The sequence below is a fragment of the Macaca fascicularis genome, chromosome 1, assembly GCF_037993035.2.
Source record: "Macaca fascicularis isolate 582-1 chromosome 1, T2T-MFA8v1.1".
In the NCBI taxonomy this organism is placed as follows: Eukaryota; Metazoa; Chordata; class Mammalia; order Primates; family Cercopithecidae; genus Macaca; species Macaca fascicularis.
In genome coordinates this window covers 108,410,190-108,426,356 of record NC_088375.1, presented here as the reverse complement: position 1 = coordinate 108,426,356, position 16,167 = coordinate 108,410,190, and the positions used below count along the sequence as shown (strand labels likewise).

At 45.0% G+C, this 16,167-nt stretch overlaps 1 protein-coding gene across 1 annotated transcript; it reads left to right on the top strand.

The window, feature by feature from the left end:
* The first annotated feature begins 2,286 nt into the window (after positions 1-2,286).
* KPRP (keratinocyte proline rich protein) lies at positions 2,287-4,711 on the top strand. Its single transcript, XM_015453703.4, has one exon. The coding sequence runs from the start codon at positions 2,316-2,318 to the stop codon at positions 4,053-4,055; it is 1,740 nt and encodes a 579-aa protein (XP_015309189.3). The 5' UTR covers positions 2,287-2,315; the 3' UTR covers positions 4,056-4,711.
* The last annotated feature ends 11,456 nt before the right edge of the window (positions 4,712-16,167 follow it).

Here is a 16,167-nt window from a genome sequence, read left to right as displayed (position 1 = left end):
GCAGCATGGCTGAGCACCTGCTGTGCAGCCATCCACTTGCTCAGCTCAGGATGGGGAGGGAGCAGACACCCAAGACTCAGCAGTGCCTGTAGCTTATGGCCAGCATTTACCCTGAGTGTATTTGGGATATTTTAAACATCATTCTTGGATAGGTTTTTAAAAATATAATAATTGCCTTAATCCTCACAACAATCAGAAACAAGATTTAATTATCTCTGTTTTGCAGAAGAGTAATTTGATACTCAGGTTGGTTATAAAGGTTGCATAGCTATAACTACATGGCCTGGGATGTTAGACTCACCTCTGACCCCATGGGCTCATCCTTCTATAGAGTTGCCTCTATCTTTGAAGTAACTTAAATTACTTCAAGTTAGAAAACATTTCCTCTTTTTTATCACTCTGGTAAGAATCTGAAGCAAAGTGGAAGTTGGCAGATACAATCATCTTTTAGGAGAGAAGATACCTTTGCCACTCCTCATCTCCTGACCATCAGGTCTTCTAGGGATGGAGAAGAAACTGTTAGGGTAATGAAGGAGGAAGAAAACAAGAATCTGCTCTTCATAGTCCTGAGACTTCAACACTAAGACAAGACACTCCCATACTCTGTAGGTGACGGCAAGGGCAGGTACACAGGGAGGGAACCGGCTGCTGGAATGCCAGCCTGGGTGATGCGCCAGGCAGATGCCAACCAGCTGTCTCATGGCCCAAGCCAGACCCAGAACCCTTTATATAAAGACAGCCCTCTTCCCAGATGCCTCAGCCTGAGCGACTGCTTGCCTGTGAGGAGGGTGAGTCCAGGAACTGGATCCTGGGATAGGGGTGGGTGTGATGTTCGAGGGAGCCCAGGTTCACAGTAGTGAGGCACAAAGAAGGGAGAAGCTAGGAGCCGGGGAGGGCAAGGAGTGCATCAACCTGAGGAGAAAAGTCTGGTGAGCTTTTAGGAGACAGAAGCATAGCTATGGAGTTTATGAGATGAGCTAGGGCTGTGACTTCAGTGTGTTTGCCTTTGATAACCCTGACCTTATCCTCAGGTACCATTTCCCCTCATAATCTTTCTGGAAAAGGCACATTAGCAATTTACACCTTATGAGCAAAGTTGTGTGTGGAAGGGTTACCTTCCCCAGGGAAATAGATATGTAGGTATTCTCTATAAATTGAAAATGGAAGGTTTGAACCCTCATCAGGAGCATTTGAGGAGCTTATTGAAAGGCGTTTTGTTGGATGAGCCTGCTGTCAAATGATCTTGTTTTGCTGGTCAGTGGGCTGCCTGCAAATCCACATAAACATGTGGATCTGGGACAAGCAGTGGAGTGAGGCTGCCCTGTGCTCTCCCCGGCTAAGCGTGGTGTCAGGGTATATGCCTGCAGCCCTCAAGTCAGGTCTGCAATGCCCCAGTTGCATAGATGATTAAGTATGGCAGAATGTCCGTCTTCTGATTAAGAACCTTGGACTTTCTGGCTTACTCCATCTTGGGTAACTCCACCTTGCCTCTAAGAGGAGCTGGGGAAAAACATTTCTGAGGCCTGCAGGCTGTCACACTTCAGGTGATTAACAACAGCAACCTGATTGGGCGAGTTGCCATGGTGGTCAGAGTCTTTCCAAGGCTGGTGTGTTTTGCATGGGAAAGCTTTGCACGTGTCATGTTTAAATGAATTTATTACAAAACATTGTGTCATGTTTAAATGACTTTATTTCAGAACATTGTGTCATGTTTAAATGAATTTATCTAAAAACATTGAATATAAAGAAACAAACATTTAATGTTGGGTTTGAGCTGCCCACTTTCCAGTGAATGCTTTGACATTATGTGAATGCAGATGGTGTCGAGTGCTTATTCTCATATGTACATTTTTACATATTTGCACATGTATGTATACTGCCAGTGCACATGTATGAGTAAATCCTAGCTCCTGTGGGAGTGGAGTTTCCACTTTGGGCTACAGCCTTAGGAGCATGTTTTATCTCTACTTCCTGTAGGGCTGCTCAGACCACATTGGATGTGAGAAAGTGTGGAGACAAAAAGAGAATCCTTTTGTCATCAGTGCCCTCTTGTTCTGGGCATTGGTAGATCCTGGACACCTGCAACCCTGGATGTGCACAATCAAGCCCTTTGACAGACTCAGGGCAGGTTTAACAGATTAATCCTGGGTCCAACTAAGTCAGGACACTTGGGTGAAGGTTGAGGGTGGAGGAGGAAAAGCTAGGGAAAATGAAGGGTGTCTTCCTCTAGGTCCCAGCCCTCCCTCTCCAACTTTCATCTTCTTGACCCTGGTCTCTCTGCCCTCAGGTCACGCTCGACTGGCTGCATCAGAACCATGTGTGACCAGCAGCAGATCCAGTGCTGCCTGCCGCTCCAACAGTGCTGCGTCAAGGGTCCCTCCTTCTACTCTTCTCACTCCCCCTTTGCCCAGAGCCAAGTGGTGGTTCAAGCCCCTTGTGAGATGCAAATTGTGGAGTGCCCTGCACCATGCCCAGTTCAAGTTTGCCAGGTGACAGACCAGACTCCATGCCAGTCTCAGACCACACAGGTGAAGTGCCAGTCTAAGACCAACCAGGTGAAAGGCCAGGCTCCATGTCAGTCTAAGACCACCCAGGTGAAGGGCCAGGCTGCATCCCAATCTCAAACTTCCTCTGTTCAAAGCCAGGCTCCATGCCAATCTGAGGTGTCCTACGTGCAGTGCGAAGCCTCACAGCCTGTTCAGACTTGCTTCGTAGAATGTGCTCCAGTTTGTTATACAGAAACTTGTTATGTAGAATGCCCAGTCCAGAACTATGTACCCTGTCCAGCTCCTCAGCCTGTCCAGATGTATAGAGGGCGTCCTGCAGTGTGCCAGACTCAGGGAAGGTTCTCCACCCAGTGCCAGTATCAAGGCTCCTACAGCAGTTGTGGCCCCCAGTTTCAGTCAAGGGCTGCCTACAACAGCTACACCCCCCAGTTCCAGTCGAGGCCTTCCTACAGCAGCTGTGTCCCTCAGTATCGGTCCCGGGCTTCTTTTAGCCCCTGTGTGCCCCAATGCCAGACCCAGGGCTCCTATGGGAGCTTCACTGAACAGCACCGCTCTCGGAGCACCAGCCGATGCCTTCCTCCTCCTCGGCGGCTGCAGCTTTTTCCCCGCAGCTGTTCCCCCCCAAGACGTTTTGAGCCCTGCTCCAGCAGCTACCTGCCATTAAGACCCTCTGAAGGTTTTCCTAACTACTGCACCCCACCCCGCCGTTCTGAACCCATCTATAACAGTCGCTGTCCTCGACAACCCATTTCAAGTTGCTCTCAGAGACGTGGCCCCAAGTGCCGAATCGAGATTTCCTCCCCGTGCTGCCCCAGGCAGGTTCCCCCACAGAGGTGTCCTGTTGAGATTCCTCCCATCAGACGCCGCTCCCGGAGCTGTGGCCCGCAGCCCTCCTGGGGCACCTCCTGCCCCGAGCTGAGGCCACACGTAGAGCCACGTCCGCTCCCAAGCTTCTGTCCACCACGGCGTCTTGACCAGCGTCCAGAGTCACCACTGCAGCGATGTCCACCTCCTGCTCCACTTCCACGTCTGCTCCCAGAACCATGCATAAGTCCAGAACCACGCCCGCGTCCTCTACCACGACAACGTTCAGAACCTTGTTTGTATCCGGAACCACTTCCAGCACCACGTCCAACACCGCGGCCAGTTCCCCGTCCTCGCCCAGCGCAGTGTGAGATTCCAGAGCCACGTCCACACCTGCAGCCCTGTGAGCACCCAGAGCCTCGTCCACGGCCAGAGCCAATTCCCCTGCCAGCCCCCTGCCCAAGCCCAGAGCCCTGCAGGCAGCCTTGGCGCAGCCCCAGTCCGTGCTGGGGCCTAAATCCAGTTCCATACTCAGGAGACATAGGCTGTCATGAGTCTAGTCCACACCGCCTAGACACCGAAGCTCCCTACTGTGGCCCATCCAGTTATAACCAGGGGCAAAAGAGTGGTGCTGGCTGTGGGCCTGGTGATGTGTTTCCAGAGAGGAGGGGTCAGGATGGCCATGGAGACCAAGGCAATGCCTATGCTGGAGTGAAAGGGGAAGCAAAGAGTGCTTATTTTTAAAGGAAAGGTGACTGACACAACCCTGTCTCCTGCCTCTGAAAATGTTGTTCCTCCTGTTCCACAATTTCCAGTGCACTCTTGTTTGAATCTCTCCAGAGATATTCAGAGACTCCCTATTACAAAGGTGATGTCCAGACTCCTTTGTCTATCATCCAAAGATTCACACCTGGGTTTCAGATGCCTCTCCAGCCTCACGTGTCACTCCTCGCCTGTACACATCCTCAGCTCTAGCCAGACCAGTCTGGCCATCGGGCACAGCTTGGGTGTTTCCTGGGCCATACCTTAGATGACCCTGCCTCCAAGCCTCTGCTCACTCTTCCCCCCTCTTCCTGGACCACTTCTCTTCTCCTCCCCAGCTTCTGAAATCCAACCCATCTTTCACTGCATCCTCCGCACTACTTGGTAACTGCCTGGTGATATCTCTTGAATTGTTATTTCACTTTGCAGGCATATCTTTCTTATCTGCCCAACTAGGTTCTAAACTCCCAACTGAGTGGAGTCAGAGAATCTCTAAATCTCAGTGTCTATCCTGGGGCTGGCTGCTGCTTAGCAAGGCTTGTGGGTTGGTAACTTGAACCATGTTCTGTCCTGATGCTCAACTGTAGGAACTGAGGTGAGAGGAGGCCACGTGACAATAAAGATCATCATGTACTCACTGCCTGAGTCCTGAGTCATTCCTGCTTTTATTTCTTGACTTGCTGAGATGAGGTTTTTATTGTTGCTATTTTAAATTGTGATAATAAAACACATGTAACATGAAATTTACCATCTTCACCATATTTAAGCATTCAGTTCAATGGCATTAAGTACATTCACATTGTTTTGCTACCAGCACCACCATCTGTCCACAGAACTCATCTTGCTGAATTAAATCTTCATCCATTAAATAATAACTCCTCATTCCTTGCTCCTTCTAGCCCCTAGCAACCACCATTTCTGTCTCTATCAATTTGATGATTCTAGGTAGCTCATATAAGTAGAAAAACAGTATTTGTCCTTTTATGACTGGCTTACTCCACTTAGCATAATGTTCTCAAGGTTTATCCAAGTTGTAGCATGTGCCATAATCTCCTTCCTCTTCAAGGCTGACTAATATTCCATTGCAGGTACATACTATATTTTGTTTATTTGTTCATCAGTGGATGGATGGGCACTTAGGTTGCTTTCACCATTTTTCTTGTAGTAAATAGTATTGCAATGAACATGGGTATACAAATACTTCTGTGAATCCCAGATTTCAATTATTATGGATAGATATCTGGAAGTGGGATCACTGGATCGTAAGGCAATTTTATTTTTAATTTTCTGAGGAACTGCTATACTATCTTTCATAGTGACTACATTATTTTACATTCCCACCAACAGGGTACAAGTCCTAATTTCTCCACATCCTTGTCAACATTTGCTATTTTCTGTTTGTTCTCTTGTTTTGGTAATAGCCATCTTGATGGATATGACATAGTATGAATTTTCATTTTAATTTATTACCTTTCTTTTTTAGTTTATTGTACCCACGGTGTGAGCTTTTTAAGCCTACACCAAGTGGGTTGTCTTGCGGGTTTTCAATCTTCCCTCAGTTTCCTTGGCCCCAGATGGAAAGGACGAAGAAAAAGGCAAGGGGATGAGGAAACAGGGAGAATAACTCTGCCCCCTGGTCTGGGAGTGAGAGACTTCAGGCCTGGATTTGGTGAACTGGGTTTTGCCTAGCTCTAGGGCCATAGTCACAGCCTTGTTGCCTCTGGAAAAGAGGAAGGGAAGAATGAAGTACCTGGAGGCTCTCTGGGGACACTCCTCTTCTTTCAGAACTAGGCCGGGCATGGTGGCTCACGTCTGTAATACCAGCTCTTTGGGTGGCCGAGGAGGGCTGATCACCTGAAGTCAAGAGTTTGAGACCAGTCTGACCAAAGTGGCGAAATCCTGTCTCTCTACTAAAAATACAAAAATTATCCAGGTGTGGTGACCTGTGCCTGTAATCCCAGCTACTCGGGAGGTTGAGGCAAGAGAAGTGCTTGAACCCAGGAAGCGGAGGTTGCAGTGAGCCAAGATCGTGCCACTGCTCTCCAGCTTGGGCAACAGAGCAAGACTCCATCTCACAGAAAAAAAAAAAAAAAAAAAAAAAAAGAACCAAATTGTTTACTTTTCTTTCTGTTTTCTTTTATGTAAGCATTTGAGCCTAACTCTGCATTCCTCAATTGCTCCCAGATTCCATTAGGCCTGGGCGGTCTTGGCAGCATGAAGGTAAGGGCTGGAGGGGAGGAAGAGACAGCAGTGACTCTCCTCTTAGTCCTTGCAGGTGAGATGAATGCTGGGTGGGGATGTGGCTCTGGAGGATGAGGGTGCTGGAGGACAGGTCCTCAGGGAGAGAGAATGTAAAAGCTCCACTTAGGAGGATGACAGCAGAGGGCATCTCTGGCCTGGGCCTCTGAAGGTCTGATCCGTAGCCCTGCTCCTCATAGTCCACTCCCCAGAGGACCTCACAGCTACGGAGCCATAGTTGGGAAACAGATCCAGGACCTGGCTCTGAGTATGCATCTCCCTTGCCCAAGGAATCTAGTTCTGCCAGGCTGATGGTGGAGACCTCAGAAATCAACTAGTAGAACCCTGTGTCATATAAAGGAAAACTGAGGCCCTTCATGTGAAATCCATTCATTCATGTATTTATTGGGCAATATTTATTGCTCATCTGCTAGGATGGCCCTGGTTAGAGAGATAGACATAACCTTGTTTACTGTCAGTGCACAACCTAGTATACTGGTCTTCAAAATATGGTACCTGAACCAGCAGCATTGGCAACACCTAGGACCTTGTTTGCAATGCAAATGAAATGCATCACCCCAGACCTAATGAAGTAAAGATTCTGAGAGCAAGGCCCAGCAAGCGGTGTTTCAACAAGCTCTCCTGGTGTTGCTGATGCCCAGGAACATTTGGTCATCACTGGTTTGGTGAAATGCCATATGCAGATAGAATATTAATATACATATATAGTATGTGTATATCTGTGTGTGTGTATACAGACACGTATCTACATATCTATCCATCCTCTAATTCCCATAATATTCAGTCAGGCAGGCATTATTATTTTGCTCTTTTGCAGAATTAAAAACCTAAGCACTCAGGGTTTAAGCGCTTGCCCAAGCCATACGGCCACTCGTGACTCCCAGTCTGCACTCTTTAATACCACACATGGCACCTTGGATCTTAGTCATAGTCCCTGCCTCTTCCAAAGATCTTTCCAGTTTTAACCCAATTATTTTCCCAACACAATCTTGGAGTTCTCTCAGTCACCGAATAGGTTATTTAGTTCCACATCCGCCTCCTCCCTTAAAATCCAGGCTGCTCTAGAATTGAATTTGCTGTGTGGCACGTCCCCCAGGGGCTTGGCAGGGCCTGAATTTGGCCCCACAGAGCATCTCCAGGTTTCCATCACCCAGGCCTCTGGGTGGGAGTGAGGAGGGCAGGTAGGGAGAGGCTTGGAAGCTCCAGTTTGGGAAGGGATTCTTGTTAGATCTCTCCCATGTCCTCGAAAACAAACTGCTAGACAAGGAACCCCTTGCCTGGGGATGCTTGGGGGCCGACCACTCACGCCTGCAAAATATTGAAGAAACACATAACTGGCTGTGCCAAGGTGGTGGTCACTTCTAAGAAGTCCTGACCTCCCCTAGGTCTGGGCGACAGGTCCCCATCCAGGATCTTTATTGAATGAGCAATGCTCTGTGGTCTGCACCATCCTCTGGGGATAGATTCTGGTTCCCAGAATGATAGTAGAATAGAGGGGTCTTTGGTTGGGCCAGCCTGGAGCAGAGCCAAGAAACCCCCAATGGCTTGGTGTTCTCCACTGCCCAGGGCTATGTAGGAGCCAGCTCCCAGAACATTTCTACAGCCAGAGACAAACACCTCAGAGGAAAAAGGCACACAGGGATGTGTGTCTGTTTTTCATGTTTCTTTTTGTGTGTCTATGTGTCTGTGTGTCTAACTGTCTGCTTTAAAAGCTTGGAGCTTTTAAAATGCATTTGGCAACAGGAGCTGTGGCCTCAGAATATGCTTTAGGATATCCTAAGTCCTTCAGCAACAGCTTTGATGATCCCTGTCATCTCTTCTACTCTCCACCATCCATCATTTCACCGATGACAGGCATCTTGGCTTTCTGACCTTTCCTTTTGTGTCAACCACTTGAACAAAACTTAAAGTGACTCCAGAACCAAGGCTGAAGACCCAAGAGAGCAAAAGAGACCATTTATAAGACCTTTCAATGTACTCGAAAACCAACCAAAGAGGCTCCTCTTCAAATCCTACACGGATATTAGGCAGCATACAGGTTGTGTAGCTTCTGTACCAGAGTCTGGTGAACTGTGTTGCTCAGAACTGCCCATGAATTGGCCAAGTCACAAAGTGTGAGGCAGTGATCAGTCCAGACGTCCATGCCTGACATCCAGCCATGCTGCCTCAGAACCGGGGCTCGGCTCCCAGAGAGGGGGAGAACATGAGAGAGACTGGGCCTGAATATCATGCTTCTCACTTTGGAATCCTGTTTACATTCTTCTGCAATTCTGTGTCTTTTTCCTCTTTCTAAGCTTTCCACTGTGGAATCTTCACTATAGAATGAAAGATGTCCTCAGAAGTTCCTTCCAGACCAGGTGGGTTATCTAAAATTCCTTTTTGTGGAAGGCAGTATGCTAGAGGGAAATTACCTGGGATACTCACTTAACGACACAGAATCCCAGGATACATCCTAGAACTACTTAGCTTGAACTTTCAGAATGAAAATCGGGGACCTGCATTTGAGAATTATTCTGATCAATCAGAAGTGAAAACCATTTCTCTAATGAATACCCAGGTGTGTGAGCTTACTCAATACCTAAGAGGAGGGTTGAAATTTGTACACATCTGGCCCAGCATGAGTAGGATGTGGCAGTGGTGGTGAAGACAGAGCTGACTGTTAACTGGTTTCTTGTAGGAGGTTTTATATAATTGTCCATGTGGGGACACAAATTATCCACCCCTTGGTCTAGAAGCACCTTAAGATGAAGGAATCTCTTCCTTTTTCACAGTTAAATCCCCAATTTCACTGCCACCAAAAGCACCCAGAATGAGGGGATCTGGCACATGTTACAGACATATGGGAGATGGGGGCCTAGCTATAGTATATCTCTCCTCTACCCGGGCATTACCTGGACCTTAAGAGAAAGAAATTCCACATCCCGCAGCTTGTCCTACACATTATAACAGCCTGTAGTGCATAAACAAATACAACTGTTATGCATCAGAGAATAGCTCAGCCGTTCATATTAGAATTCATAGGTAGACAGCATGAATTCTGGAATCATCTGAATTCTGGCATGGCATGAATTCTGGCATGGCATGAATAAAATCAAGAGGATCCACATGCCTATGCCTGAGACTAGTCAGGAAGACGGGGTGATGCCTGATGATCTATGTGCTTCTCATTGCCGGAGACCATCCAGCTCATTCCTCCAAAAGATGGCACTTCCTGTTCTGGAAGGCTAAGCTAGACCTATCTAGAGGCCTAGGAATAACCCAAGCTGTGCCAAATCTACCCATCACATCTTATCATAGGAACCCTGAGCTAGATCCACACCTTTCCTCTATTCTCTAGTGCATGCCCATCAGGGAGGGAGGAAACCACTTATGAACTTGCATCAACACATCCATTCACTTGACAAATATTTATTGAGGCTCTGCTATCTTCCAGGAACTGGTATTGATCCTGGAGATACACTAGTGAGCAATGCAGACAATAATATGTTAAAAGCTTCAATATGGGAAACTCAGAGTACTATGGAAACCCACAGATGGGGCAGTTTAGCAAGTCCAGGGCCTAAAGGAGGCAACTACAAGCCAGAGATGAGACAAATGAGTGGCAGTTAGCTGATGATGGAGGAGAGAGGGGAGTCTTCTCCCTTCTCAGAGATAACAGCAGGCATGCTATCAGCGTCATTGACTTAGTGACAGACGGCCCGATGAGGAGTAGGTCCTCATTAGTTAAATATCCTTCCTGGTTCCTAACACTATATGGAAGTTTTATGCTGGTCCCAGGACTCCATACTCAGCCCTGTTGTAATGAACTTTTTATTAACACCTTGGAGAGAAACTTGAAAAGAAACTGGCTTAAATTTCAGGTTACTTCAAGTCGTGAAGGAGAATTGAAGAGTAAAATTCTGATTTAACATGGGTAAGAATAATGAATTTAATTTGACAAAATAAAATGTCATTAAGGTAAACATTAAGTTTTAACGTACATTAATGGTTAGCCATACCTGTAGAAGCTGAGTGGGTATATGCACAGTTGCACACATGAAGAAATTTTGGTTGATTAGAATCTTAGTGTGGACCAAGAGTGAGATTGTGCCAAATGGCAATGAACTCTTGTTCTGAATAGCTCTGTGTGATGGCGTCATTCTGCCTGGACAGATATGTGCACACCTGAGCACTGTGGTCAGCTCAGGTCAAGTGTGGGGGGCTGGAAGATGGTGAACTACTAGGTACCAACCACCGTCTGAGGTGGGAAATCCTTCCTCATGCTCACAACTTGGAAAGGTGATAGCATTCACTCCATTTTGCAGACATTAGAAGACACAAAATCTAGAGAGGTTAACTAGCTTATCTGGTCACACATCTAAGACCTGATAGTGATGGAATTCAAGCCTAGGTTAATCTTGCTTCAAAACTTGATCTACCTCCCTGTGGAAGGAAGAGTAACACTGCATTTTGAAAGGACTAGCATGCTTCCATCCTGCATTATTTATAGTGCTTTCATTTAGAAAAAGAATCAGCCTTTTTGATAAAACAAAGAGCTCAGATGCAATGCATGGAAACTGTAAGAAGATTCTAGCTAGAAATAAAGAAAAAGTAACAGTCAGAACTGTTTGGAAATGAAACATATTGTTCTTCCATGCATTCAACAAATATTTAGTCATTGTTAATTGAATATTTATTATGTGCCAGATGGTATTTTGGATGATTGGGAGAGATCAGCGAACAAAACAAAGACCCTCGTTCTCAAGGTCAAAGTCTAGCAGAGAAAAACAAATAAATATTGGGCATATTTTTAAAAATTATATAATAAATCAAAACATACAACTAATCTGTAAGTAAGAACATATATAGCTATGAGGATGACCTGGGCAGGCATCCCAGACCATATAAGAAGTGGAGGAGTACTGAGCTAGATGTATGGAAGAAGGGGCTGAAAGGCTGTGGGGCCTAAACACTCAGCAATGGAAAGGGCATGGAAGAGGCATCATGAGAGGAGGGTTTGAACACAGTTCTACCACTCATTAGCTGAGAAGTCGTGACTTAGGCAATTTTTCTGGCACTCAGTTCCCCCATCTATAAAATGTGGCTGAAAATAAGTCCACCTGTCTGGATCACACTGAGGATTAAATGAGATAAGCTATTTAAAATATTCAGTATATCATAAAACACTAAAAATATATTTGCTTTTGGCAGTGAAATATTCACCTTGAGAAAAGGGGGATGATTGGCTTGGAGAACGGCCTGTTTGAAGAAGGAGGTGGGCCACAAGGGTTAGTCAAGCCCAGGCAGGAGCAGACTGAATGAGCCGCAGGGACGCACACGTAGGGATGCACGTGGTCAGCAGGGGCAAGCAGGAAGCTTCAAGGAGGAGGAATTGAAGCAGTGGTGGGATATGGAATAGCAGAGAGGACAGGGATGGGGTGAATTGGAAAAATGCCTTAAGCAAAACACTGAGTCTAGAGGAAGTATAAGATCTGGGGGAAGGAAGCCCAGATGCCAGGGTGAGGGTGGGGTTAAGCACAGCAACGTCAGCAGCCATCACAGAGGGTCATCAGTATATTGATGCCACTCAGCCAGTGTGCCATCAGCACGGCTTCTTAGTTCAACCAGAGGGAGAGGAAATACCAGAAAGGGGAGGCTTTGCAGTCAATCAGAAATACTATTTAGGCTCGAATTGGGATTGGGTCCTTAGTCACTGAAAGGTGTCCTTCCTTGACCTGGCCTGAATGTGAAATCCGGATTGAACAATAAGTTAATTCATCAGTCATTTCCACAGCATTTCATCAGCATTCTTCAGAGGTTTGTTTTGTTCAGTGAGAAATCCAGGAGGTGTCTCCAGTGAGTATAGTCTTCATCCTCTTGTACCAGAGTAGGGTTTCTCATCCTCAGCACTACCGACGATTTGGACAACATAATTCTTCCTTTCTGTGATTTGAAGGGTGCTTAGCAGTATCCGTGGCTTCTACCAATTAGATGACAGCAGCTGTGATGATCAAACACTTATCCAGATTGTCCAATGCCCTCTTTTGGGGTGTGGTAGTCAGGCCATCCCCAACCTCACCCCATTGAGAACCACTGAATTGGAGGAAAGTCTTAAGCTTTGTACTCAAGGCCATCCCAAGCCAACAGTGAATCACATCTTCCCCTTGCCTCCATCCCAAGAACCTCCCATTCATGAAAAATAAAAATTGTCTGTAAGGCAGGAATACATGCAAATACACGCAAGCAATTACAACTTTAAGGATATACAGAAGGTTTTTATTTTTCCCCAAGGGATCTGCATGCTGATTATGGAAGAGTAGTTTACCCTGGCTATTATGGCAATTGTGAGTAGATTACCTGTGCCAGTAATTATCATCATTATTTGGCAAACTTGTCCAAGAGCTCAGAACACTCACTTTCTAATCTTCCTACTTAGTTGCCATGCAGTGCTAGTGGCACCTTGAAAAATATAAGCAGGAAATTCTATTGTCCTGGAAAAGTGTAACACAGGCCATTTTAACACAAAGAGGAATTATTTGTATTGATGATTAGTCAATGGGATTAATGGGTAGAAGGAGAAAAAGACAAAAATGCACAAGGGCCCTTGGGAGGGCTTCAAGAGCAGGCCTACAGATGCTCTTCTGGATGCCCACTGAATACAGGAGACTAGTTGAGAATAAGTAAAAAAAAAAAAAAAAAAAAAAAAAAAAAAGAAAAAACAGAAAGAAAAACACGTATAGGAGCACATTATGAATTAGGGCTGGTGATATGATTATGAGTGGGGAAAATCTTGGGGTGTCAGTTAAAAATGGGGAGAATCTGAGGCTTGTTTAAGTCTGAGAATTTGGGAGACAGACTGATACAAGGTTCTCTTAAACAAAGTGGTGATTATTAGAGATAGATTGTTACTCCTGAAAAATGCTAGATTTATTTGTTCCTCCAATGACTCATCCTAGATCCTTGGCAACAGATGTGTTTTGAAATTTAGAACTTTTTTTTTTTTTAAGGAGGGCAATACAGTGAATCGAATTCATTAGTAACACTACAAGTGTGCTTCAAAATTGGCCATATTCAGTCTCAATACCATGGAATTAGAACCAAGGACTTGAACACATGTTAGGCAGGCAAGGTGAGGGTGGGCAGTCCAGGACCACCTGTTATCCCTAAGGCTTCACAGATCCTTCCCCTTGGGGAGGACATTTATATTTTTACAACAGAACATAAGAATATTTACAGTGAAGTGAGCTCACTGTCTGTTCAGGTCAGGTTTTTTTTTTTTTTTTTTTTTTTGCCACCATATGAATATTGTCAACAATCAGACAAAAAGTCAGTTTTTAGGGGTGCCAGAATTGGAAATTGTGACTGTGAGAGTGTGGATATGTAGTAATATTTGGCAAGTATCATCAATGGTATTTTCTTATTTCATTTTCTACTGCTGTTGCCCTCTGTGTTCACGCTGCTGATAAAGATGTACCCAAGACTGGGTAATTTATAAAGGAAGGAGGTTTAATTAACTCACAGTTCAACATGGCTGGAGAGGCCTCAGGAAACTTACCATCATGGTGGAAGGGGGAGGAAACACATCCTTCTTCACATGGTGGCAGCAAGAAGTACTGAGCAAAGGGTGAAAAACCCCTTATGAAACCATCACATCTCTTGAGAACTCACCATCATGAGAAAAGCAGCATGGGGGTAACCAACCTCATGATTCAATTACCTCACATGAGTCTCTCCCATGACATGTGGGGATTCTGGGAACTACAATTCAAGATGTGATTTGGGTGGGGACACAGCCAAACCATGTCACCCTCTCTCACAGGGTCTGCCTAAAAGTCCTCTTCCATATTAGAATCCAGCACTGATGTGATCATTCTTCCCATTCTAAAACAATAAACCTGTAAGTAAAAAAATAAAATTAAACTAAAGCCTTCAGGAGATGGATTTCTGGTGAACACTCAATACAGACAGGCCAGTGACTTGCCCTGACAATGGACTTTCCACAGGCTGAACCCAGTCTTTCTTTTAGCTGCACTTTGTGCCTGGTTCTCTACCAAATGCCCTGCATTCCAACCACAAAAGACCACCTGCCCCTCCTGCCCTGTACTTTCTACAGGCTGAACCCAGTCTTTCTTTTAGCTGCACTTTGTGCCTTATTCTCTATCACATGCCCTGCATTTCAACCACAAAAGACCTCTCCTGCCCTGTACATATTGTCATACCCCTCACTTCTTCTCCACATACCTCCCTACTCCCTACCACCTCCATCTCTCTAAGCTATCTAAACCTCACTACCCCTTAAAGCCTGTATCCTATCAGATACCCTTAACAAACTTGTCCTAGACACCCTCCCTCAGAATCCCTCTCTCTTCCACCAGTCTTCCAAGACTAAATGGTATCCTCTTTCTGGACCTATAGTACAATTTATTGGCTTATTATGTATTTATCCTGCTTGGGATTTATTAATTTCTTGGCCCTATAGGTTAATAATTTTTATCACTTTTGGAAAGTTTTTGACCATTATTTAAAAAGATATTTCCTCCCCCATTCTATTTATTCTCTCTTCCTGAAACTCTAAATACATGGGTGCCAGAATGTTTGATATTATTCAACAGGTCAGTGATCACCTGTTCATTTTTTCAATATTTTTCCCTTTCTTCAGTTCGGTTTGAACAATTTCTTCAAGTTCACCAATCTGTTCTTCTGCAACTTATGATCTGCTAAAAACATCCAATAATTCTTTGATATTATATATAATTTTGACCACATTTATTTTTCAAATATTGGTTTATCACTTTTATATTTTGCATTTGGTTAATTTTGAGCATGGGAAACTGGAAAATGAAACCCAGGAAATGTATATTGCAACAAAGCCAATACTTTCAAATTAAATATTGACTATGTCTATTCTTGTCTATACCAGCTACACCACTCCAAGTCACAGTTTAAAGCCACCTCATTGGCTGTTCTCTTCTCTCCACTCTTCCCATCTTTATTTTACCTCATCCCTTCAGATTCTCCTCAGGAAACTGCAAATTCTTTTATGCTGTAATTTAGGGCAATATACATCTCTTTAGTCCTCTTTTCTTATACCCACTCTGGATCTACCTTCAGAAAGCCCAATTCACTGAGGCATGTGGGAGAAAAAACAAATGACCTTTAGTTTTAATAAGAGCCACCTAACTTAAAAGGCACCTGTGGCTTTAAAAATTCCCAATGTCCATTAAAACCTCAGGTTTCCCTCTATTTTTCTTTGTGTCTGTCTGTCTCTGTCTATCTATCTATCTATCTGTCTATCTATCTATCCATCCATTTCCTGATTATAACCGCATGCCACATACTATCTCAGCTACTTCCCCTTTGCCATCTTAATTAATTTGTAAATCCTGCAAAAAAGATATTTCTCTTATTATCTGTATTTAAAATATCAGAAAGCCAATGACCAAAAATATTGAGTACTTGGCCAGGGTCTCCAAGGCCTCTTTTCTCAACTACTATGAAGCACACACATGCGCATGTGTGCACAGACAAACCCCACAATGCAGTCTTGTGGATTCTTAACCAAGCTATCTGGAGCCAAAGGTCTAGATGGAAAATTAGTATCTAGGATGGAAGGAAAAAGGGGTTGTTTGTGCAGAATTCATAAGCGTGACTACAAGACTGTGAAGAGCCATCTTCATAGGATATAGGCCACTGAGGACTCCAGGAACCATGATGTTCATTTTCACCCACCACAAGCCCCCATTTCCACCAAGCTCTTTCCTAGCTGAGAGCAGCTCCCCTGAACACCCATGAAGGAAGGTGTGTGCAGAACTGCCAGTCACCACTCGTCACAAGACTTATGTGGGTGTCAGGAGGC